Source organism: Mesoplodon densirostris, chromosome 3 (genome assembly GCF_025265405.1).
Source record: "Mesoplodon densirostris isolate mMesDen1 chromosome 3, mMesDen1 primary haplotype, whole genome shotgun sequence".
Classification (NCBI taxonomy): Eukaryota; Metazoa; Chordata; class Mammalia; order Artiodactyla; family Ziphiidae; genus Mesoplodon; species Mesoplodon densirostris.
In genome coordinates this window covers 78700330-78727640 of record NC_082663.1, presented here as the reverse complement: position 1 = coordinate 78727640, position 27311 = coordinate 78700330, and the positions used below count along the sequence as shown (strand labels likewise).

The following is a 27311-nucleotide window of genomic DNA, read 5'->3' as shown; positions in this document are numbered from 1 at the left end:
AAACCATTAAGACTAGACTTAAGTCATACATATCTTCTAGTCATGTAGCTTTAATAAATTCAAATATCTACTTAAATTATTTGACTCATTTCATTAGGCTAGTACTGACTCCCGACAAGTTTTTTTAAGATAGAGTCAGTTGGAACTTTTAATTTAATTTACTTATATTTTAAAATTTTTATTGGAGTATAGTTGATTTACAATGTTGTTAGTTTCTGCTGTACAGCAAAGTGAATCAGTTATACATATATACACTCTTTTTTTAGATTCTTTTTCCATATAGGCCATTACAGAGTATTGAGTAGAGTTCCCTATGCTATACAGTAGGTCCTTATTAGTTATCTATTTTATGTACAGTAGTGTGTATATGTCAATCCCCATCTCCCAATTTATCCCTCCCCCACTTACCCCCTGGTAGCCATAAGTTTGTTTTCTATATCTGCAACTCTACTTCTGTTTTGTAAATGAGGAACTTTTTAAGAAGACATGAATTATCTAAAACTTCGACATTGTTTCCTTTAAAATAGGGTGCACTACACTATCTAGTGTTTCTGGATAGAGGTTTTAAAGTAACTTAAATTTGATTTAAGGTGACACATTTCAAAACACAGGCAGTCCTCGCTTTACATGGTTCAGGTATTCACGGATATCCATTACCACAGCTTAGTTAAATAGCACCAGTTCCCCAACAACAGGGTTCAGATTTTAATTACTGTTAACCAAAATTTCAGAAATGGAGACCTGCTTGAAATAAAAATATGTTTATATGGGGTTTGTTAGGACTGAAGCCCAAGAGACATGGATTCAAGAAGCACTTTGCAATGTTCCATTGGACTATTCAGTGGGAGAGGCTTATAAAGGCAAAAAGCTGCAAGGCCACAGTTAGTTACATGAGAGTTATTTATCAAGAATTATAATTGGAGTTGATGAGAAGTAAGGGTGCTTAGGTTGTTTGGGGTCTGAAATGTTTGCATAGTTACAAGGGGAGACCTTGAGACCGTAACGCTGCAGCTGGCAGGTGTTGTTCTGAATACAGCTGGTGGTGTCCCTGGGCCTGGTACAGTTCAAAGAAAGTTCAAGTTTTCAGTGGTGCAGAGACGTGTCTGAAACCATATCCTCAATGGCTGCTTGACTCCAGTTTGTATGCCTGACTCTGACTGCTCTTTTATCATATAAATTTGTCGTCATCACCCAGGTATATTAACTGCGAGTTATTGCATAAAGTACAAACTTTCACATGCATATGCTGCTAGTTCTTTAGTCTCTACATCACTATGTAGATTACATATGTGTATCACAGTCAGTGATTGTCATTTCTTTCAAAGTCTGTCTGTGTTTGATCACTGCACATCTTTTATTTAGTACATAAACAGACTGCAAAGTGTGTCGGTGTGCCGCCTCCTTGTCTCCCAGTGATAAATCCATGTGATATAAAAATGGATACTCAAAAGAGGAAATTGATCAACAAAGATGAACATTCAGTTAAGAAATAAAAAGCTATAACACTGGAAGTAAAATTTGAATCAAAAAATTTTTAAAGGATTTTTTGATGGGGACCATTTTAAAAGTCTTTATTGAATTTGTTATTATATTGCTTCTGTTTTATGTTTTGGTTTTTTGGCATGTGGGATCTTAGCTCCCTGACCAGGGATCAAACCCGCACGCCCTGCATTGGAATGCAAAGTCTTGACCACTGGACCGCCAGGAAAGTCCCTGAATCAAATGTTAACTGGTTATAGAAGAAACAGCTGACCTGCGAATGCTGACACTGCTACCATTTGATACATTCAAGATATACAGCCAGAGGAACTTAGTGAAAACATTGATATAAGTGAGGAAGTTCGTTATGAAGAAAAGGATGAACATGTCCTAGAGGAAGTGACACTAGCAAAAATCTTCACATTATAGGAACTCTCAGAAATATATTATGACATTGAAAGTGAAAAGGGTAAAATGTTGGAAGGTGGTCCAAATTTAGAAAGGAATATGACAATTTCTTGAGACATAGAGAAGATGCTTGCTCTGTATCTCAAGTTACACAATGAGAAGGCAAGCACTGTTCAAACTATTCTTGATTCTTTTTTTTTACAAAAAAAACAAAACACTTTAATTCTTAATGTTTCTAGTGTTTTGAATTACAGTGCATTAAATAAACATTAGTTTTACTGTTTTGTCATTTCCCTATACATTTATAACCCAAAAGAAGAGTTTTTAATGTTCTGACAAATGTTTTTAGAGTTCTAGAAAAACGGTCATTTTCCCAATTGATTATTAAGATCTCTTTATACAGTTTCAGCTTGCACAGTCATTTTTACGCTCCTGAAGCATGCAAAGTGAGGACTGCCCGGACTCCTAAGAGAATATCTTTTAGTTTAGTTTTTTTTTAATAGACATATTATATGCAAATGTATTCAACTTAGAAGTAGGTTCTGAGTTTTAACACATTATATTTTTGTAAAATTGTCCCTTTAGTTTCTGTCAACCAGTTATTGGTCAAGCTTAATGTGACTATGCAATTTTCAATTTTTTCTTTAAAAATGATAATAAAAGAAACAGTGAGCAAACACCAATAATATACAGATAAAATGTTAGCTTTTACTTCTGAGCCCACACAGTATACCTACTTTTCTAAGCCAATAAAGAGATGTGTGAAATGTTGAAGATCCAAAATTTTCTCCTGAAGATGGTGAAGGATATGGGTGTGGCAAATTTAATCCCAAGTACAGAACAAATGGTTGAGTGTAATTAATTGCTTCCTTTCTTAACCAATTTACTGCTCTATCTGTATTCTTCCAGTCCCCTTCCATCACTCTTACTTTAGTCTTTTTAGGGACAAGGTTAACCATAGGCCGGCCTTCTTGTCTGAGTAAGAAAGCAACATCTCTTGTCCAGGCTTCCACACGATTGCTGAGGGAGCAAAAAGACAGGTATACTCTAAGGTATTTTAAAAGTTTTAAAAACTGACTAAGCATAAATAAAAGAGAGCAATATGGAAAACAATTTTTAGACTCAGTCATGTAAATGTTCAGACTGACTATACTAGATCTCATTAAGGTACTGAGCATTGCAAATTCAAAAACGAAGAAAAAAAATAACAAGAATCAAATATTCACCTATGTGTTCTTTAAAACTAAGACAGATTATTTACAAAGGTTACTTTTTTCTTGTAATAAAATATTTAGTAAAATAAATATTTCAAATTCCTAGTATTTCTTCTGAATTTTTTTAGCATTTTGTCTTTTTTTTCTGTCAGAATAAGAGAGATAGTATTTCTAACCAAAGCTACAATAATTTCCTCCTATCACTGTCTTTATATTTAGAAAAATCTTACCTCCCATGTGTACCTTATGTGTTTCTGAAGTCTCAGGTTTTACATTGTTTCCAGCTATATCTTTTCTCATTATAAGAACAATTTTGACTATGATTTAAGCTAAGCTAATGGTGATGCAAATTTCTAGATGTATTTTCTTTAGCTGGTAATTTAAAAGCTAAATGATTTGATCAATTAAATTTCTCTAAATATTTTATCTAACTGCTTCATAAGTATGTAGTAGTACCACTACTTTTTCCTCAATGAATGTATGTATTTTTTTAACATCTTTATTGGAGTATAATTGCTTTACAATGTTGTGTTAGTTTCTGATGTATAACAAAGTGAATCAGCTATACATATACATATATCCCCATATTGTGTAAGTATTTTTAGTTGGCATAATTGTTTAGGAAGAACTCTTGGACACTTCTAAGAAGCCTGTTTTTGTGTTTTGGTTGAGGCAAACATCTCTGAAGTGCCCTATCAATTAAGAAAAGAGCTTAAAAAATTCAGATACCCATGTGAAAATAAAGACTATTTTATATTAAAACATAATACTCCATATAAGGGAAATTTCAAACCACACAAAATGACTAATGGCTTATAGATGAACTAAGTAGAACTTTTATCTGCCTTTTGAAGACAGGTAAATAAATTTAAGCAACCATAATAAAAATATAATTTTTCATAGTAGATATTCAATATATTTTGATAAAAACAATGAAAACTAGAATCTCAGCAGAATTGCATCTAACAGATTTTAATTAATTCTATCTAGCAAATAGAAAATCCTAAAATCGTTAAGTTTTGTAAAATCTATCATACTACCAAACAATGTAAATTTTGCTTAAGTCACTGCTGAATGAGAGAACTACATGTGGCTATTATTGGAGCTACTGCAGAGGAGTGAGAGGCTAGGGGTTTATCACACCAGCAGTACTTGCGGTAGAGCTCTAGGATTTTGTGATAAGCAGAAATAGGTTACTGAGATTCACACAGGATGTTTAGGAACCAAAGTGCTTTCTTTTCAACAAAGAAGTGTTACGTGGGAAAATATGGCTGAGAAATTATTGCAGGAAGCAAGAAAATTACAAGAAAGCTTGTAATACAACCTAACTAGTTGTCCGATGTGATATTGTGATTTATAATAAAAAATATACATTTGGTCTTCTTTCCTGATTCTGGTCCAGAGTTCCTAAAATCCTCAGATTTTCTAAGTGAAAGACACAAAGGTGTCTTGTTATGTTAATGAGGTTACTTTTGGGCTGGTTGCCAGAACCAAAGGAGAGATTAGAGGGCTGAAACTTTTAGTCCCACCCTACTGATCTCCTTGGGAAGGAGGAGGCTGGAGAGGGAATGGAAATTGAGTTCAATCACCAGTGGTCAATGATTTAATCAATCATGCCTGCGTAATGAAGCCTCTATAAAACCCAGAAAAGGAGCGGACTGGGGAGGGGTGGGAGTGTGGCACCACCTTAGGTGAGGGTATGGAAGCATCATGCCCTTTCCCCATGCATCTCTTCCATTTGGCTGTTCCTGAGTTATAGCCTTTTATAATAAACTGGTAGTCTAGTAAGTGAAATGTTTCACTGAGTTCTGTGAGCCACTCTAGCAAATTAATTGAACCCAAGGAAGAGGTCATGGGACCCTCTGATTTTACAGCTGGTCAGTCAGAATCATAGGTGACAACCTGGACTTGTGATTTGCGTCTGAAGTGGGGGAGTGAGGGCAGTCTTGTAGGACTGAGCCCTTAACCTGTGGAGCTCAGTTGAATTGTAGGACATCCACTTGGTGTCCAGAGAGTTGGTAGTGTGTGGAAACCACCCCACACAATGGAATTGGGCGCAGAAACCCTAATTGGTGATCAGAGCCTTTACCAGGCTTTGGATTAACTCAGGTATAGACTATTGTTCTGACTGTGCTAACCAAACTACTCAGTTGACCTTACAATGCAGTCATGAGTGAGTCTAGAACATCTCAAGGAAAGATCTTGCCTTGAAAGATGGCTATATTGAACCCAGATTACCATCTTTTGCCACAGCAATGAGTAAGTGTGATTTCATTTAATCTTTCTGGCAAGGTTATGCCCCTTTCCTTTCTTTCTTTTTTTTTTGCGGTACGCGGGCCTCTCACTGTCGTGGCCCCTCCCATTGCGGAGCACAGGCTCCGGAGGCACGGGCTCAGCGGCCATGGCTCACGGGCCCAGCCGCTCCACGGCATGTGGGATCCTCCCGGACCGGGGCACGAACCCGCGTCCCCTGCATCGGCAGGCGGACTCTCAACCACTGCGCCACCAGGGGAGCCCTCTTTCTTTTTTTTTTAATTCTTTGTTTCTGAGATTCTTTTAGCCCAGGTTGGTTCCCTTAAGGATAAAAAGGCTCAAATCAACTTAATTTTGGCCTGGTCTTACCATTATGACTAATTTCAAACTTAGTTTCACTTTTGCCCTCTCACTAAATAACATGTGATTTACCCTTCTTTCTTAGTGGCATGTTCTTTTGTCTATTCCTGAGTGTGTGGGCTTTTGGCATGATTGCTAGAACTGCTGGTAGTAAAGTAGAGTATAACAAATGCTTTCGGCATTACTGGGGCAGCAGAGACAGGATTATGGTTGAAGGTAGAGGTGCCTCTCATAATTTTCCCTTTTAACTCTTTCTGGCTATTCCAAGAATCTTGAGTAAGCTAGCTGATCAAGAGGGTTATACTTTGGTTAGCTGACCCATGTTCAAGCATTGTGCCTAAGTGTAAAATAAAAATTTACTTCTTTATAACATAAAAACATTTAGCACTTTTTAGATATTCAATACATATTAATAGTTATAATCAATGATGATTCTCTGTTCTACTGTCACTACTCCCTGGGCCAACCCAGTCCTCCCGGGCCATTGTTAAGTGTATGCAGTATAAGCAGTAGGTGCTCCAGGAGCTGCAATTCTCAGCTCAAAGTCCCTTTTCCCAGCCCAGATTTCTCCTGGCCAGTAACACTAATGAGGAAAATAGGGAAAAAGAATGTGAATATGCAACCTCATAGTCGATGACAATTACTGTGACAGAAAGATAACTTAAAATTTTAATTCTCTCTACTAAACAACCAATGTCTCCATCCCTTTGTAACCAGGTCAAACTGTTGCACCAGGAAACATTATCTTTTGACCATGTGCTTAGACCTACTTTGTATTACTGTTCAGTGTTGTCTCCCCCTACCCCCTACCCACCATTACTTGCTATATAACCTCCTCCAAATATAACCTTTCTAATTAGTTGGTCACAGGGGTATTTTGAATAAATTTCTTTCCATTCCATTTCTATGTACTTTGTCTGAAATATTAAGAGTACAGTTTCAATCAGGACAATAAACAAGGGCTTGTATTAATGGGGAGGAACCAAAACTACCTGTGGTTTAGATACTTTGATTCATTGGCTCCTCTCATTATAAATTTACCCTGTTACTTGCAAATAGACAAAAACATACACTGAATAGTTTCCTATATGCCAGCATTTCTCAAAGTGTGGCTCAGGGATCTCTGGGAGGTACCCGAGAGGCTTTCAGGAGGTCCACAAGGTCAAAACTATTGTCATAAGGATAGTAAGACATCATTTTTTGCCTTTTTCACTCTCATGCTCTCATGAGTGTACAGTGGTGGAGACCACTGTAACGAAGCCTCAGGTGGGAGCTTGGATACTGTAACGAAGCCTCAGGTGGGAGTTTGGATGTGGAGTACACCTATCTCAAAGGAAATTGTTCTCTATAAACTTAGGCTTCAATGTGTCATATTGTGCATATATACTAAGTGCCCCTCCTAAGTGGTCCAAGGTTTACTTTACCTCTTTGTAGAAATGTAAGAGAGGCTTCTCAAAGGGGCACAAAAGTAACCACATGTTTCTGATAAAGGCATTTGCAATTGGCTATACCTTGTCTTACCTCTCTCTGAGGTCCAGTTCCTTATACCTTTGCTATTTCAAGCAGCATCAGCAGCATCTGCGAGCTTGTTAATTATGCAGAATCTAGAGCCCCATCCCAGACCCACTGAATTGGAAAGGGCATTTAATAAGATGCCCAGGTGATCTGCATGCATATTACATTTTGAGATGCACTGCTCCACATAACAGTGTAAGAATTTTTATGCAAAAAAGCCTCAGTTTTGAGAGAAGATCATTAAAGTAGCTTCCACAGTAGCCCATGAATAGGAGAATTATTCTACCTTGGATCGATTCCAGAAAACAAGGTGATGGCTAAATGCACTATCCAGCAATCAGCAATTTTATTCTTTTTTAAAAGCGAAATCTCCTCCTAATACAAATGGCATATAAAACTAAGATATTAGCAACTAATTATTGCATAAATTTGTATCTGTGCCATTGCTTTTTGGGTTTTCTGTGCCAATGTGCCAAACTCCACTGCTGCAGTATTGGAGACAATCAGCTCACAGGTAGCACCAGGTGAACTTACATAGGGACAATAACATTTGAAAAAGTATCATACATTAAAATTGATGAGAACATAACAGTTTTCTTTCAGAATGAATTAGGAGCCTCGACTTAAACCTTCAGCTTCCTAAGATTACTAAATAATTCAACTATCTCAGACTTTAAGAGTTATGTGCAGATGGATCCCTTTCACACAAAGAATCATTGTTCTCGATGGGACTTTAACAGCTAATGTGTCTCAAATAAGTCTCTTGCATGGAAAAATTGCAGTTCTGAATCATGTCCTTGCAAGTTTCACTATCGGCCTGATAAGTTCGGTAAGAGAAAATGGAATCCATATTCATTCCCATTAAATGTTCTTCTCTCAAAGCTGAGAAACACACTGTTTTTTAAGGGACTCACAAGGCTGTCATCTATCTTTACATATATGATCACTCACAAAAAGTCTGTTTTAATTGAATGAATAACAATAGTTATTCATTCTGTGTCTTATATTTTATTATATATTTATTGTAAATATATTTATGCAATTACATATTATAAAGTTATATAATAGTAAATAAATTTCAAACAAAAGGTTTGTTTTGCATGAGTGTGTGTGGGGGTACTCAGGGGTTTCATGGACTTCAGGTTATGAACTCCCATTTAGCCATTTCCTAGCCTGCTAGTGAATTCATCACTGTTGGAACATCAATATTTAAAACTTTGAGTTCTAGGTGACAGTAACTGTAGCCCTTAACAGAGTATTTGCTGCAGTTTGGTTTTAAGTAAAGGCAGGCTTTTTGATTTAATTCAAGAAAGAGTTATTGAATGTCTACCATGTATAAGGCATTGTGCTAGGCTGAACTTGAGGTGACTCCCTTAGCTACCAAAATGATACTACCTCCTCATATGCACTCAGGCATAAACTCCTTCTACTACTATACTTTTAAAAATAAAGGCCCATTTGCTACCTTGCGGAAAAAGCAATTGTGATGAAATAGTTTGGTTATGATTATAACTTTAATGGTTTAGATCACATTGACTTCTTTTATATCACATAAGGGGAAGATTCTTCTTACACTTTTTTTTTTTTGCAGTACGCGGGCCTCTCACTGCTGTGGCCTCTCCCGTTGCGGAGCACAGGCTCCGGACACGCAGGCTCAGCGGCCATGGCTCACGGGCCCAACCGCTCCGCGGCATGTGGGATCTTCCCGGACCGGGGCACGAACCCACGTCCCCTGCATCGGCAGGCGGACTCTCAACCACTGCGCCACCAGGGAAGCCCTTCTGTGTGGGTTTTAATGAGAGGGGAAATGCCATCGCCCACTACAGAAGCTGAAGCATGAGTGTTAAGCCCTCTCCCTATGACCTCAGACAGCTGGGGAGTAGGCTAGTGACCTAGGCTTGCCCCTTTGATACTTAGGTCCTGGGATTCTGAATCTTGAGGGAGCGACAAAGACGTAGGATCATGTGGAGATGAATGAGGCGGCAGTGCCACCAGCAGCAGTGTCCTGGCCAGCCTGTTTCTATAGCATAACTTTGGTGTGCTCTCAGACCTGGAGCCTTAGTCCACTCCTGTTTTCTGAATCTAGGTCTCCAGCCTTGTTGACTCTCTGAGTTATTGAAGGTGTTTTTGTTTTTCATTTCTTGCTCAGGACTCAGTAGAGTGTAACCCGCTAACCCATGATCTTAGTGGGTAGTTTCTAACAGTAATACTACCTTAGAAATCTTGTCATTTTGGTTAAAGGTATGGTACAGTGTCGGCACAAAACTATCTCTCATTCAAAAAAGGCGAAAAAGTTCATAGTTTTATGCTTTTATGTGGATCAGCATCTTTATCTTTGCATCTACCAAAAAAATATATCCAAAACTGCTAAAGAAAACCCCCAATTCATAGAAACAACAGTCAAGCTAAAAATAGAAACAGGTGCTAAACTTTGGGGGATCCAGCAACTTTGTGTAGATCTTCTGAGACAGTTTTGCTGTCATAATCCTCCACTTCTTCCGATGCTTGATACCTACAAATAACTTTACAATACTATCACAAAATAGGATTGACATTTTCTCTAGTGCAAAAGGTTATTTTTAAGAGTCTGTAAGAGGTGTCAGGGGAAGGATTTGGACTTACAAAGGCATACTTTCAGAGCTTGAAAAGACTGGACTCTAATAGGAGCTTTCGTATACAAAAAAGAAAGTACTGGGTATAACAATGAGAATTCTGAGGAAAAAACATTTTAGTCAAATGAGGCTATAAATGATCTCAGACTAAAACATACATTACAGGAATTTCAGTTTGAAGATTTTTTTTGCAAGTAAAGAGTTTATCAAATCTAAAATACTATTAATGTAAAATGTACTTTTTAAAAAAATATACACTATTAAGAAAAAACACTGCCAAGAAGACTATAACAGAATTTTGTGATCGTCAATTTTAAGAGGCATTACAATTTCAGAGATGTTAAATTGTGAAAAAAAATGTGCACCTTAGAATAGATAAAATATAGTACTTTACAGCCTTTTCTCCCACCCCTTGAAAAAAAAATCTGGATGTGTTTGCTTCCTCCTTTAAACAGAACTCACTATATTTTTCCCTATACTGTAATTTTTCTAGACTTTTTTTTAAACCTCCTCTTTTAAACCATAAGTCACTTTAGCTAGGTCACATCTGGCTAATGTTAATGTTAAATTAAAAAGTGAAATCTCCACATTATTAGATATCTTTAGGCTCTTCTCAAAGTAGATTTGAATAAACTTCCACGAATGGCTAGCACTGGCAAGAGGAGGAGATACACTTCATTATGGGCAGCTAAACATAGTACCTTAAACTTTAGTAATTGAATGGAAAAAAAATCCAAGAATTGTAATGAGATTGTAGACGCAGAGCTGTCACTGGTGTTTCAAGAAATTGATGTAAGAGTTATGGTAGACAGCATTCTGAAGATAGCCCCAGCGGCTGCTTCAGCCAAGAATTTGGTAATCATCAAAAACAAGGGTTCTGGAATAATAAAATAAAACAAAAACAACAGCAGGCTTTTTCACTGTCAGAAGTCATTCTGAGAATGTACTCAGAATAATGCAAGCTGTTTTAGATACTGAATTTCATTAAAAATAATAAGGTATGTATGTGTGGGGTTCTAAAAAAGCTTCTAAAATGACCAGTGGAATGGATGTCTTTCTCCATTATAAGGAAAAGAATAAAATAAACTCCTCCTTAGTATGGAGAAAACTGATCCAAAGGCACGCATGGTCTTAGATTATAAAATAATAGTAGATATGGATGAGATAAACACAGACTTATTCATTAGGCTGAAGAATTGAAAGGGACTCCACGGTTGCTGTTCTAGTTCTGTTGCTCCCTCTTGGTCACTTTGGTTCTAGGTAGGAAGCCCGCGCTTCTGGTCTGGAGGCCAAGGGGACAAGAAGAGTGGTAAGAGCAGCCCATGGGGGCTTCCCTGGTGGCGCAGTGGTTGAGAGTCCGCCTGCTGATGCAGGGGACACGGGTTCGTGCCCTGGTCCGGGAAGATCCCACATGCCGTGGAGCGGCTAGGCCAGTGAGCCATGGCCGCTGAGCCTGCGCGTCCGGAGCCTGTGCTCTGCAACGGGAGAGGCCACAACAGTGAGAGGCCCGAAAAGAGCAGCCCATGATTTGCTGCCCTTTGCTGCTTGCCAAGAAGCTCAAGCCTGTTTGCCACAGCAATTCTCTAATTTTGGAAGTAGGCTTTTATTTTTCATTTCTTTCAGAGGATTAAATATTGCCTGTTGTGATGGGGCTCCAGAAAAACATTAAGCTACATGAATTGAGAACATTTATGACTATAATAGTAGTAAGATGAAATAACAGGGGATTTGATTTTAGGTTTTAAACTTTTAGCTAGGAAAGATAAGATGGCAGCTTGCTTAAATTTGCTCCTGATGTCATTAGAATATAAGTTCCATGAGGCTAGAGACTTTTGTGTTTTGATCACTACTGTATTCCCATCATCTAAAAATAGTCTGGTACACTGTATGTGGCTCAATAAGTATTTTCTGAATGGGTGTTCCATACATATGATTTACCTTTGTAACTTTAGTAAGGATCATCTTAATATTTTAAGGAATGTTACTTAATGTTTATCTTCTTTAATGTCCTGACCTTAGAAATCTAGTTTTTAAAATGTCTATAAAAAATCAATTACCTCCTAATTCTACACACTTCCAAATTAACATTTTCTTTGATTTTGTTGATTCTAAAAAAATTGACATACTAGTGTTAAGTGGATCTGATCCCTTAGAATATGGGAGAATAAACTTAAGATTCAAAATGTCAGCAATGACTTTCAGTGTGACAGTCCTAAGGCCATGCTGATGAGTATAAAGTTTTTAGCTTGAGATCATGGTGTCTCAGCCTCTGCATTATTGACATTTTCAGCTTGATATTTCTTTGTTTGGGGAAGGGGGTGCTATCCTGTGCATTGTGGATTGTTTAGCAGCAACCCTGGCCTCTACCGTCTAGATGGCAGCAGTATTCCCCCTGTGGTGTCAACCAAAAATGTCTCCAGACACTGTCAAAAGTCTTGTGGGGGTCAAAGTTGCCCTTGATAGAGAACCACTGTTTGAGATATTGGAGATATGATGACAAAAGTTTTACCCCATAGGGAAAATGATCAAAACACCATATGGATTAAGTACACGTTTCCTTTCAATTGCTAAGAAGATACAGCAAATTTGAACCTAATCAGACCTATTAGGAGCACAATACCTATAATGTGAGGGGGTAGATGAATATCAGGACTTTATAAACCACATAACTGTACTCCACGGAAGTCACGGAACTTCAGAAAGGAAGAACCTTTAGAGTCATCTAGAGTAAGCTCATTTGATGAAACTGGGATCCTGAGTAGATAAATAACTTGCCCTGGTCTTATAGTTGTTAGTAAGTGGCATTTGCTTTTAAAATAAATTTATTTTTATTTATTTATTATTTTTGGCAGTGTTGGGTCTTCGTTGCTGTGTGCGGGCTTTCTCTAGTTGCAGCGAGTGGGGGCTACTCTTCCTTGTGGTGCGCAGGCTTATTAAGGTGGCTTCTTTTGTTGTGGAGCACAGGCTCTAGAGCGCCCGGGCTTCAGTAGATGTGGCACGTGGGCTCAGTAGTTGTGGCTCGTGGGCTCTAGAGCGCAGGCTCAGTAGTTGTGGCTCACGGGCTTAGTTGCTCTGCAGCATGTGGGATCTTCCCGGATCAGGGCTTGAACCCATGTCCCCTGCACTGGCAGGCAGATTCTTAACCACTGTGCCACCAGGGAGGCCAGTAAGTGGCATCTTAATGAGTAGTACCACCAGCACTTGTTTAACAGTTGTCAGGAAGAAACAAGTGTGTAGCCCTTACAGTTCCCAGTCTGGTGTAGTACAGTATATATGGGAAGGGACACACAGCTGGACTAGTGTCCTTAAACTGGTAAAAGAAGAAAGCATCACTTGATGTTGAAAAAAATACAGATGGAGAATTGTAGTAGTAAACTAAAGGGACTTGTAATTCTGGCTGAAAATATAAACAGGTTCAAAAATGGCTAATTTCAGTGGTAAAGGTAGCTCAAAGTTATAAAAACGTGCTTTGAGAGTCAGTCTATCAAAAACATTGAATGCATCTATTTGATATTGAGAGACCTTTTTTTTTTCTGAGACCCATCTTTAAACTTGCACAGAAAAATCTGAAAGATAACTTGCTGTAATTCATATAACCTTTGCAGACATGCTATTAACAGCAGCCTTGACCTATCTGTCAGTCAGATGACTATGTGGGTACATATAGCACTAATACAAATAGTCTTGATAGCTTATTTAAGCTTCCTAAGCTCAGGTGAGACAGTAAGTAAAGTGAAAATATGATACAGCAATTATTATACTGAAAACCATCTTTGATTTCCCAAATATCAACGTTTAAGTGGCTCTTTTCCTTTTAACCCAGGTGAGATAGAATATCAATGTTTATCAAATAATAAGTTATAACTTTTTATTCCATTCATTCATTCATTAAACAAATATTTAATTGTGTACCTACAATGTACAGGCACTACGTTGGAAGTGGGAATAAAGTAGTGACAAAGAGAAACAGGGTCTGTGCCCTCCAAGAATTATTATCCCACTGAGGAATAAAACTCAGATCATATTTTAACCATCTCACACAGAGAGTGATAGTGATATGGAATATAAGGCATTCAACCTTAGATTCTTTTAATTATTGGACTGACTGAGAAAACAAAGAAAGAAAACAATTTCAAATAGGATAATATGAATAGTTGTATCTTACTTTGGATTAACCTTACTTTCCAAAAAAGTAGAAGGATTTTAAAGAGAAACTGGTGAAACTTTGTGAAATTAGCACATATTATTTCATTTAATGCTCACAACAAAGAAATTAAACTTCAGTTAGCTTAGATAATATTCCCAAGATTATACTACAAGTTAGTAGTAAACAGAGAAACTAGGATTCAAAAGTAGGCAATCTGATTCTAGATCTCTACTCTTATCCCCTATGCTTAGTTGCCTAATTTTTGAGGACTGAGTAAAATGAAAGAAAAAAAAGTTACAATAGAATAAAGTTTGGGAGAACTGAAAAAAGCAAGTAGCAAGAAGATTATGGTCTTTAGAACAAATTGTAAAGTGAATAATAAAGTAGCCATTGTATAACTAAATCAAAATAAATCATGGACTAAACAATTTTATAGACCTTTAATGTTTAAGAAAAACAAAATTACTAGCATATAATTTCAGTATTTTAAGCAGATTAAAGAAAGCTAAAGATTTAGCCAAATTAATACAATCTAGGGATTAAGAGATTTACATTCACCTTTGTGGAGAAATAAAAGAAGTCAAAAAGGATACATGTGTGTATTATAGCAGTGGGCTGCCTGTTAGAATCATTTTTATTTTATTTTTTACCTGATGGAGTGATGTCCTGAAGTATAGTCCAGTTTTCCAAATTTTTGTGTTCGGTAGCCATGCTTCTCCATGACATCCATCCATGTTGTATAATTTGGATCTAAGCCCTTAAAGTTATTCCAAGATTCTGTTAAGTGAGTGAAGAGGCCACTCCACATTGCTGGGGGGAAAAAATGGGATCAGTGTAAATAAAGCTTAACAATTCGTTTTAATGATTAAGACAATGATACAGAGAGAAAAGAGACTGACTACTAGTTTAGAGCTTGTACTCTGCAACAAGATATATCTGCATTAAGTGTTTTACCTAACATTTTTGAGTGTTACCTCGTTTTATCAAGGGGAAAACTGAAATGAATTACTATTTCCATTTTACAGGTGAGTCTCTAAGGCTTGCAGCAGCGGTCCCCAACCTTTTTGGCACCAGGGACCAGTTTCGTGGAAGACAATTTTTCCGCAGACTGGGGAGGGGGGATGGTTTCGGGATGATTCAAGTGCATTACATTTTTGTGCACTTTATTTCTATTATTATTACATTGGAATATATAATGAAATAATTATACAACTCACCATAATGCAGAATCAGTGGGAACCCTGAGCTTGTTTTCACTTGCCATTCACTGATAGGGTTTTGATATGTCTTCAAGCAATTGATTTATTATGGTCTCTGTTTAGTCAAACCTCTCTGCTAATGATAATCTGCATTTGCAGCCACTCCCCAGCACTAGCATCACCGCCTGAGCTCCACCTCAGATCATCAGGCATTAGATTCTCATAAGGATTGCACAACCTAGACCCCTCACATGCGCAGTTCACAGTAGAGTTCACACTCCTATGAGAATCTAATGCCGCCGCTGATCTGACAGGAGGCGCAGCTCAGGTGGTAATGCGAGCAATGGGGAGTGGCTGTAAATACAGATGAAGCTTCGCTTGCTCATCCGCCACTCACCTGCTGTGCAGCCCAATTCCTAGTAGACCAGAGACCGGTACCGGTCTGTGGCCCGGGGGTTGGGGACCCCTGGCTTCCAGGTTAAGTTGTTTAAGGTAAATAAATGGAATTAAATATAAAGCTTGTCTGACTTGAGTCATAAAAATAATCACTAAGTATTTGTTGGTTAATTTTCCAAGTTGGTCAAATGAAGTACAGATCTCATTTCCTAAAAATCCTCAAGGGTTTTCCATATTTCTTATCTATATACTGGCTTGCCACAAAACCTTATGTGTACTATGTCTTCTCTCTCATTTTCTACAGCTATCATTGTTTAGTCAATAAATCTTTTTCTTTCAAATATTAACAGACCTAAAGGGAGCAATAGATAGCAATACAATAATACTAGGGGACTTCAACAGCAGATAGATCTTCCAGACAGAAAACCAATAAGGAAACACTGGACTTAACCTACATGTTAGAACAGATGGAATTAAGATTTTCAGTACATTCCATCCAAAAGCAAAAGAAAGTATATTCTTCTCAAGTGCACACGGAACATTCTCCAGGAAGATCATATGTTAGGACACAAAACAAGTCTTCATAAATTTAAAAAGACTGAAATCATATCAAGCATCTTTTCTGACCACAATGATATGAAACTAGAATCAGTTATAAGAAGAAAACTGGAAAATTGACAAATATATGGAGTTTAAACAACATGCTCCTGAACAACCAATGGGCCAAAGAAGAAATCAAAAGAGAAGTCAAAAAATATCTTGAGACAAATGAAAATAGAAATACAACATAGCAAAACAAATGGCATGCAGAAAAAGCAGTTCTAAGAGGGAAGTTCACAACTTTTAAGTGCCTACATTATAAAAAAGAAATAGCTCAAATAAACAACCTAACTTTATATCTCAAGGATCTAGGAAAAGAAGAACAAACTAAGCCCAAAGTTAGTAGAAGAAAGGAAATAACAAAGATTAGAGTGGAAATAAATAGAGACTGGGCTTGCCTGGTGGCGCAGTGGTTGAGAGTCCGCCGGCCGATGCAGGGGATGCGGGTTCATGCCCCGGTCTGGGGGATCCCACATGCCACGGAGCGGCTGGGCCCGCAAGCTACGGCTGCTGAGCCTGCGCGTCCGGAGCCTGTGCTCCACAACGGGAGAGGCCACAGCAGCGAGAGGCCCGCGTACCGCAAAAAAAAAAAAAAAAAAAAATAGAGACTAAAAAGACAATAGAAAAGATCAATAAAACTAAGAGTTGTTGGCGCTTCCCTTGTGGTAAAGAATCTGCCTTACAATGCAGGGGATGCGGTTTTGATCCCTGGTCAGGGGACTAAGATCCCACATGCTGCAGGGCAACTAAGCCTGTGTGTGCCACAACTACTGAGCTCGTGCACCTCAATGAGAGAGCCTGCATGCCACAAACTATAGAGCCCATGCACCCTGGACCCTGCACACCACAACCAGAGACAGAAAATCCTGCACACCACAACTAGAGAGAAGCCCGCGTGCCATGACAAAGAGCTCGTGCCACAACGAAAGATCCCACACGCCTCCAATGAAGACACCACGTGCCACAACTAAGACGCAGCCAAACAAACAAACAAAAAAACTAAGATTTGTTTTTTCTTAAATAAAATGGACAAATCCTTAGCTAGACTTTCCAAGAAAGAAGAGGACTCAAATAAAATTAGGAATTAAGGAGGAGACATTACAACTGATACCACAGAAAGATGAAGGATCATAAGAGACTAACTACCATGAACAATTATACTAACAAATTGGAAGAATTGGATATGGTCCTAGAAATGTAAAACCTAACAAGATTGAATCATGAAGAAATAGAAAAGTTGAACAGACCAATTATAAGTAAGGAGATTGAATCGGTAATCAAAAACCTCCCAATGAAGAAATGTCCAGGACCAGATGGCTTCACTGGTGCATTCTATCAAACATTTGAATCAGAATTAAAACTAATCCTTCTGGGGCTTCCCTGGTGGCGCAGTGGTTAAGAATCTGCCTGCCAATGCAGGCAACGCGGATTCGATCCCTGGTCCAGGAAGATCCCACGTGCCATGGAGCAACTAAGCCTGTGTGCCACAACTACTGAGCCTGCGCTCTAGAGCCCACAAGCCACAACTACTGAAGCCTGCGTGCCTAGGGCCCATGTTCCTCAACAAGAGAAGCCACCACAATGAGAAGCCTGCGCACCTCAACGAAGAGTAGCCCCCGCTGGACGCAACTAGAGAAAGCCCACGTGAAGCAACGAAGACCCAACACAGCCAAAAATAAATAAATTAAATAAATAAATTAAAAAAAGAATAAGCCAATGAGGTACATTTAAAAAACAAAAACAAAAAAAAAAACAATCCATCTCAAACTCTTCCAGAAAAGAGAAGATGAGGAAACATTTCCAAACTCATGAGGCCAGCAATACCATGATAGCAAAACAAGACAAGGACACTACAAGAAAAGGAAATTATAGGCCAAGATCTCTGATGAACATAGATGCAAAAATTCTCAACAAAATATTAGCAAACCTAATTTAACAATACTTTGAAAGAATCGTACATCATGATCAATTGGGATTTACTCCAGGAAGGCAAAGATGGTTCAACATCTGCAAATCAATCAATGTGATATACCACATTAGCAAAATGAGGGATAAAAAAATATGATCATCTCATTAGATGCAGAAAAAGCCTTTGACAAATTTCAGCATTCATTCATGTGGGATGAATTGAGAGATTAGGATTGACATATATACACTACCATGTGTAAAATAGATAGCTAGTGGGAACCTGCTGTATAGCACAGGGAGCTCAGCTCAGTGCTCTGTGATGAGGTAGATGGGTGGGATGGGGGAGGAGTGGGAGGGAGGTCCAAGAGGGAGGGGATATATATATACATATAGCTGATTCACTTCCTTGTACAGCAGAAACTAACACAACATTGTAAAGCAACTATACTCCAATTAAAAAAAACCTCTTGACAAACTGGGTATAGAAGGAATATATAGAAGCCCACAGCTAACATCATATTCAATGGTAAAAAGCTAAAAGTATTTCCTCTAAGATCAGGAATGAGACAAGTGTGCCCACTCTCAACACTCTTATTCAATACAGTTCTAGAAATCCTAGCCTGAGCAGTTAAGCAAGAAAAAGAAATTAAAAGCATCCAAATCAGAAAAGAATAAGTAAAATTGTCCCTATTTGCAGAAACATGATATTATATATAGAAAACCATAAAGACTTTACCAAAAAACTGTTAGAACTAATCAATACATTCAGTAAAGTTGCAGGATATAAAATCAATATGCAAAAATCAGTTGCATTTTATATACTAATGATGAACTATCAGGAAAAAATTACCCAAAAAATCCATTTACAATTGTATAAAAAAGAATAAAATACTAATGAATAAATTTAACCAAGGAGATGAAAGATCTGTACACTAAAAACTTTAAGACACTGATGACAGAAACTGAAGAAGATACAAGTAAATGAAAAAATAGAAAGCAAAGATGAGGAACTAGTCAGTAGCAAATGTGTGATTACTTATGTGTAATAACCTAGATCGCTGATTGAGACTAAATGAAATTTTTAGTGAAGAGATGTTGCATCTTAGTGTATTTGCTGTGTCTTGTCTGATTCATCACCTTGTCTACCTGTGTGCCTTTATAATGCAGTGTAAGCACCCCTTCAGTACTTTAGCCTCCTCTGCTTTGTGCAGATAGAGTGCGGAGTCTTTCTTTATGTTATCTCATCCCACTTGCTCAATAAAGAATACAAAATTAACAGAATTTCATACCTGCTTTAATTAATTGTTATAATTATTTCCTAAAATGTCTGTTTCAGATTCTGAAAACCTGGTGATCAGGCAGATAGCAGGTCCTTACTGATTGCGGGTTGACTATGGCATTTATCACGTGTTCAGCAGTTATGTTGCTGTTGGGGACACAAGTGTTAATAAGGCCCCAGTGTTGGAGCTTAGCTTTGGTAGTTACCTCATTGTTGTTTTTTTGGGAGGTAGCATTATGGCTGTCTATTGGGGACAGATTGCCAGAAGTGTTATGTGGATGCACATAAGCCTAATCTGACTGGTTCAACTCATGGAAATGTTCTTATTTTCTCTAGAATATGGTGTATACCTTAAACTAATACAGTGTTATATGTCAATTACATCTCAGTAAAACTGGAAAGAAATCCCTTTCCTTTTCCCTTTTCTGTGTACACACATGGCAGGGTTGAATCCTTTTCTCATCTAACAAAATGCTTTCTTTTTGAGGAGTGGAATGGGGCATTACCCGGCTTTGAATTCCAATGATGCTAGTTACTGAGTGACCTTTGATAAGTTATTTAACCTTTCAGTGCTTTAGTTTTCATCTGCAAAATGGGGATAATAACAATATCTACTTTGTGAAAATGTGGGGAATTATATAAATTAAGACATGTAAGGCAGTTATGTTGCCAGGCACATAGTAAGAATGCAATAAATGTTAGTTTTTATTACCATTATTCCTTCTCTTTGTTCAAACTCTCCAAAATATACTTCTTCCAGGAAAAGCATCACCTAACATTTTTGAAACCTTTAGAGTTCATTGAGCACTTTTTAAAATCCATTATCTCATTTGATGCTGGGAACAACACTGTGAGGGACACAGCACATACAGCGTTCTGTAGATAAAGAAACTGAGGGACTTGCTTGACGTGGTCCATTGAGGATTGGAATCTAGACATCACCTCACCCTGGTCCATTGCTCATTCCACTTGCTCAATAAAGAATTAAAAAATTAAGAAATGTGTTTTTAATATACCTGGTCCTTCATCATTGAAATATTTATAATAGAGTTTAGGTTTCCTTTAATCATTGGTGATTATATCGTTGATGGTGCTGAAAATGTAGGTGAAAGAACTTGTGACTCAAATCACAGAGAATATGATGTCAGGAGCTTATGGACAAAAGAAAATTGTTGGGTGCTACTTATGAGTTCCAAAGCAAACAATCATAAATTAGAGGAGAAAGAAAACAACTCTAGGGCTTCCCTGGTGGCGCAGTGGTTGGGAGTCCGCCTGCCGATGCAGGGGACGCGGGTTCGTGCCCCGGTGCGGGAGGATCCCACATGCCGTGGAGCGACTGGGCCCGTGAGCCATGGCTGCTGAGCCTGCGCATCCGGAGCCTGTGCTCCGCAATGGGAGAGGCCACAACAGTGAGAGGCCCAATTAGCTAAAAAAAAAAAAAAAAAAAAAAAAAGAAAACAACTCTATCAGACAATAGAATTTATAAAAATGTCAATTTTCCCCGATTTTTCAGTTAGTCATGGCTTAATATCACTGTTATTTTGCCATTAAAACTATGCCTATTTGTTAAGTTACTATAATAAAAGTGAACAATTAGATTTGGGATAGAAGTGAATTGAAACTGAAGAGAAAAAAATATGTAATCTGAAATAATACAGAAAAATCCAGATATATCTGAAAAGTTCTAACTACTTTGTGGTATACTTTGAAGTCTCCTCCCAGCTCCCTATCTCTTACTAAAAAATTTCCTTGGAAATAGAACTCTTCAAGGAAATACGAGCATTTCCTAATTTGCCTGGATAGTCAAAAGATTTTTTGTCACCAATCCTAAGGGAAATGAAACAATAATACTTGAGCTAAATACCAATTTAGGTGATAAAATTCCTATTCTAAAAAAACCCTAATACCCAATACATACCTTATAACACATCACATATATTATAATTTTTTTATTAGATGCCAAATATGACTTACTATCCTATTTTGGGGTATAATTTTTTTTTTTTTTTTTGCGGTACGCGGGCCTCTCACTGCCGTGGCCTCTCCCGTTGCGGAGCACAGGCTCCGGACGCGCAGGCTCAGTGGCCACGGCTCACGGGCCCAGCTGCTCCGCGGCACGTTGGGATCCTCCCGGACCGGGGCACGAACCCATGTCCCCTGCATCGGCAGGCGGACTCCCAACCACTGCACCACCAGGGAAGCCCTGGGGTATAATTTTTTAAATTGTGAAAACATTTTCAGTATGGGACCACTTCCAGTAATATTAAAGCATGCGCATACCTGCGCGCGACGGGCAGCAGATCGGAGAGTTTGTGTAGGCATTCAGAAAGGAAGTGCCGTGTGCTTTCATGAAGTTGATAAAAGGAAGTTTCACTACCTGACTTCCTGGATAAAATGTTAGCCTTCCATCCTGGAATAAAGAAATTTAATTACCATTGATTACATCACAAAAGAAAATAATTTCCTTTAATTTTAACCATAAAATTCACAAGGAGCAAAATACTTCAATATGTTCCTAAGAATCCTCAAAAGATAAAAACAGGTAGAGAAACAGTTATCATTCTCTGGTTCATAATATTGAGAATTCAATGTAGTGTGACATTTGGATCCATCTGAATATAGTAAATAAATTAAAGGAACTTCCTGGAAAGTTTCTTTTTGGGGGATGATGGACTGAGTGAACCAATGTTTATTGAGTATTTAGTATGTGCCAGGCACTGTGAAAGATCTGGAGATACAATGGTGAATAAAAACAGAGTCCCTGGCCTCATGAAGCTTACAGTCTAGTAGGGGAGGCAAAAAATATACTCGTAAATAAACTAAGAATAATTACAACTTACTGTGATATGTGCTTTGAGAAAAACCTAAGATACAGAATAACAAGGGAGACCTACTTTGATACAGGGAAGGCTTCTCTGGGAAGTGAGACCTAAAGAATGAGAAGGATCAGCCATTCAAATAACTTAAGGGACATGTAAAGTTAGCGATATCTGCAGGACTTAAGTGGAGATAACAACTAAGCAGCTAGAGAAATGAGCCTGAAGATTGGAAGAGATGTTTGGGTTGGAGATACGCATTTTGGAATCTAATTGGGAATTGAAGAACTCTTCTTGGTAAAGAGCAAAAAGAGAAAAAAGGATGTAACTCCAGTCCTGAAGTTATATCTGTTGTATGTTTTCAATGTAATTGTAAATAAACAGTTTAAAAGTGAACCAATCCAAAATACAGGATATACATAAATCTTTGAGATGTCTGAGATTTCCAAATGGATATATAAATTAGGCTGTAAGGTACAGACAGGAATCTGGAGCTCAGAGAATTCTATCCTGGTGAAATAAGTCTTTAACATATTCATGGTATTGAAAACTGTGAGACTGAATGAAACCTTTAAGGGAGAGAGTGAAAGAGAGGAAAGAAAGGAACCCTGAGGAGTCCCGAATAAGAGATGAAGACAGCATGGGAAACCGAGAAAGAATGGCCAGTGAGGGAGGAAGATATCAGTAGACTGAGTCTCATGAAAGCTGAGAGAAGACAGTGTGTCAAGAAAGGGTAATAGCTGTGTTGAGAGGGTGTGTAAAAGAAGGCCAGAGGGGCTTCCCTGGTGGCGCAGTGGTTGAGAGTCCGCCTGCCGATGCAGGGGACGCGGGTTTGTGCCCCGGTCTGGGAGGATCCACGTGCCGCAGAGCGGCTGGGCCCTTGAGCCATGGTCCGTGGGCCTGCACGTCCAGAGCCTGTGCTCCGCAACGGGAGAGGCCGCGGCGGTGAGAGCCCCGCATACCGCAAAAAAAAAAAAAAAAAAAAAGAAGGCCAGAAAATGTACACTGGAATTAGTAGGATGGAGTCTGTTGGTGATGCTGACAAGAGCACTTCCAATGGAGTTGTAGGGGTGGACATCTAAAGCAGACAGAGAAAAGAGAATGGGAGGTGACATGGTGAAAAGACCTCTTCTGAGTAGTTGTTTTGCAAAGCGAAACAGAAAAATGGGATCGATGTTAGAGTTAACTGGAGGATAAATGTGGGATTAAGGTCAGGTGTTTTTAAAGATGGGGAATATTAGAGCATGCTTGTATGTTGAAATAAATACCACTTCTAGCAGGCGTAATCACTGAATGCTAAGCAAACAACTCCTGACTTCCTGAATGATGAGCTAGGGAGCCCAAGACAAAAGTGCATAAGAATTTTGTTAAATTCAAACTCTCAGAAACTTATCCTCGTAAATTCCAAATGCCTAGATGTATTATTCCTACAATCTTTTGGATATGGGGGATAATAACCATTTGTGGCCACTGGTTGTAATCTAGACAACCCAGCCACCCAGGTTCATCTAGCTGGAGGATGCAGCACGTAGTCATGTGGCAGGAGCACTGCAATGATTCAAATAGTGAGGCTTGGACTCCAAGTCCTGCAGGCTAGGTTCAAATGGGTATAACGACCACTGCAAACAGCTACAGCAGCGTATCTATAACTCATGTTAGCAATTTCTTGACTCATTTCTATGACTGGTACAAGGACTTCATCTGCATTGAAAGCAGGCTAGAAAGCAGGGATCTTTAAAGTGCAGAGCAGCAGGGATAGCAAATGGCAGAGGGGATAACTGCCTCACTTGGGGAAGTTTCTAATGTGGAATGTGTGAAAGGTGGTCCACGTAAAGATTACTGCCTAAGATATATAAGGCACTCCACAAATATTTAGTGAATTAAATGAAACGAGTCTTTAATTCAGAGCTGTTCAATTTACAAAAGGGAAATTTAATATGTTCAAAATTCAACAGTGTATTTTTGCAAAGCTTAATAAACCTGGATTAAGTACATCAGTGGAAAGATTTGTATTTCATTAGGTTCTTAGAAAATATTTAAATTATGCTACACATATTCTCAACGTCAAAAGCATACCAATACTCTAAACAAAGATCAAAATTACTATATTATTAGAGAAAATATTAAACATTTCTAGAAGCTTTGGTTTTTTAACTTCATGTAGTTTTTACACACTAGCAAATACTTTAAAAAATAGAATAAGGGCTTCCCTGGTGGCGCAGTGGTTGGGAGTCCGCCTGCCGATGCAGGGGACACGGGTTCGTGCCCTGGCCCAGGAGGATCCCACATGCCGCAGAGCGGCTGGGCCTGTGGGCCATGGCCGCTGAGCCTGCGCGTCCGGAGCCTGTGCTCCACAACAGGAGAGGCCGCAGCAGTGAGAGGCCCACATACCGCAAAAAAAAAAAAAAAAAAAAAAAAAAAAAAGAATAAAACTGGTACCAACTGCTCATGGTATCAATGGGAGGTGGTCCACATAATAATTAATTCTGAACTGAAATGGATCTTAACATGGTTAGCTGATAAAAACACAAAGAAAGTTAAGTTTTCCATAGTGTGGTACTGTGGTTCACAATGGATAGTCAGTCATAGGTCAGACTATAGTTCTGTCACATTTAGTTGGGAGAGAAAATCTTACAGAATGGCTTTCAGAATAACTTCCATAATTTAATAATGACCCATTTCAATTTTCTCAAGGTCATTCCTACAGTTCAAACAAATACAGTACTCTAACAGTGGGCATTTAAAAAAGAAAAAGAGGCCCACTAATTGGCTTTCTGCATAAAAGTGACAAAAATGATACCAATTGCCTTAATTTCTGAATTTTGCTATTATTCTGGACTCTCACGGGTCCAGGCATTTTCCCCCTTGGGATGGATGAGCTTTTTGTGTAGATATGATTTTGTGATCTGGATTGCTCCTTCTAGAACCATGACTTGGTTCTCAGTTCCTCATCATTCTGGGCCAGGGAAAACCAGTGAAGTTTAGATTTCAAGACATCATTCTAATGAAAGAATATAACAGTAACTTTAACTGTCTAGATGTATTATCAAGCAAGACTGTTAGGAGCATTCTTTTCAGATCTGTTCACCAGACTGAATGAGATCCTCACTAGACTCTGGTATACAGTCCTGTGCCCACCTCCCACTCCTGAAACCTCACCCAAACTAAAAACAATGCAGGTGCAGGGGTGGAAGGAGGGAGGCAGAGAGGATGCTTGTGCCCTTTAAGACCCAGGCAGAGGTGCTTATTTTCTCTTTTTAAAAAAAGGGTTTAAGATGTAATTCACACATCATAAACCCCATTTAATTTGTACAATTCAATGGTTTTTAGTATATTCAGAGAGTTGTGCAACCATCACCACAATCGGTTTTAGAACACTTCCATCATGTATTCCTTGTATCCCTTAGCCATCACCCGCTAATCCTCCCATTTTTCCAAACCCTAGGTAATTCCTGACCTGTCTCTATTTTCTGTCTCTGTAGATTTGCTTTCTCTGGACAAACAGAATCATACAATATGTGGTCCTTTGTGAGTAGCTTCTTTCTCTTAGCGTAACAATTTCTAGGTTCATCCACACTGCAGCATGTTATCAGTACTGCATTTATTTTTTTATTGTTGAATAATATTACTAAATTTTATTTATCCATTTACCAGCTGATGTATATTTGGGTTGTTTTCAATTTTTGGCAGTATTAACATTCATGTACAAGTTTTTGTGTGGACATATGTTTTTATTTCTCTTGGATATATACCTAGAAGTGGATTGCTGGATCATATGGTAACTCATGTTTAGCATTTTAGGAATTGCTAAACTGTTTTCCAAAGTGGCTGCACCATTTACATTCCCACCAGTAGCGTATGAGGGTTGCAATTCTCCCATATTCTCGTGACTCTAGTTATTGTCTCCTTTTATTTTTCTTAATAAATTTATTTATTCATTTTTGGCTGCATTGGGTTTTCATTGCTGTGCGCGGGCTTTCTTTAGTTGCAGCGAGGGGGGGCTACTCTTCGTTGTGGTGCGCAGGTGCAGTGGCTTCTCTCGTTGCGAAGCATGGGCTCTAGGCGCGCAGGCTTCAGTAGTTGTGGCACATGGGCTCAGTAGTTATGGCTCGTGGGCTCTAGAGCGCAGGCTCAGTAGTTGTAGTGCAAAGGCTTAGTTGCTCCGCGGCATGTGGGATCTTCCCAGACCAGGGCTCTAACCCGTGTCCCCTGCATCGGCAGGCAGACTCTTAACCACTGCACCACCAGGGAAGCCCTGTAGATGTTCTTAATCAGAATGAAAAAATTCTCTTCTATTTCTACTTGGTTGAGTGCTTTTATCATGAAGCGTTATTGAATTTTGTCAAATGCTGTTTCTGCATCTATTGATGTGATCACGTTTTTTGCCCTTCATTCAATTAACGTGTTCTACTACACTGACTGATTTTCAGATATTAAACCCACCTTACATTTCAGGGATAAATCACACTTAGTCATGGTGTATAACCCTTTCTATATATTGCTGACTTTGATTTGCTTGTATTTTTTCAGGATCCTTTCTTTTATATTCATAAGGTATTAGTCTGCATACAATATTTATATACAAAAATATATAAAAATCTATGTGCTTATACTATACTAAAAAATAAGCCAAATATTTCAGTCATCTTCAGAAGTTTCTAGGATGTTTTGATGCACCACCCAGGTTCCCTTTTAGAGTGAAAGATTGCCTCTGCTGAAGAGAGTTGTCTTGCCCAAAATGGTGCCTCATTCTGGGAGCATTCCACAAGTAATGACCATCCAACATGAGGGTACAAAGGCCTGGTCTCCTCACCACAAATGGAAACAGTTCTGAAGCATCATACTAGCTTGAGAACTACCCATAAGATCAGCTGAGGCCTCCAGTGAGACAGTGACAAAACTCAGCTTCTTTCTGCACAATCTTGCTTTCTTCCTTTACCTTTGATCTCATGAGTACTCCCTAATAAACCTCTTTCATGTTCCTCTCCAATATTGCCTGTTTCCTAAGTTTAGATAATCATAAAGATTACTTTAATATTCTCAGCAAACCCTATGGGTATATCCAGATTATGTAACTTTAATCATCACGGGTTAATCTATGAGGAAAGGCAATGCAACATAATGA

General features: G+C 38.5%; 2 protein-coding genes across 4 annotated transcripts in view; one reads left to right on the top strand and one right to left on the bottom strand.

The window, feature by feature from the left end:
• The window catches only part of SKIC3 (SKI3 subunit of superkiller complex), a 145392-nt gene that overhangs the window by 27011 nt on the left and 91070 nt on the right, over positions 1 to 27311 (top strand). The gene's annotated exons all lie outside the window — the stretch shown is intronic.
• Positions 1 to 27311, bottom strand: part of ARSK (arylsulfatase family member K) — a 43109-nt gene that overhangs the window by 14836 nt on the left and 962 nt on the right. For 2 of the 3 annotated variants that reach the window (XM_060091815.1, XM_060091817.1), the window contains exons 2-4: positions 21651 to 21780; positions 14639 to 14798; positions 2625 to 2907 (exon numbers count right to left, since the gene is read on the bottom strand). In XM_060091815.1, the coding sequence (XP_059947798.1) occupies positions 2625 to 2907; positions 14639 to 14798; positions 21651 to 21780 (573 nt within the window). The remainder of the gene's footprint in view (positions 1 to 2624; positions 2908 to 14638; positions 14799 to 21650; positions 21781 to 27311) is intronic. The other variant, XM_060091816.1, reaches the window with a different exon arrangement.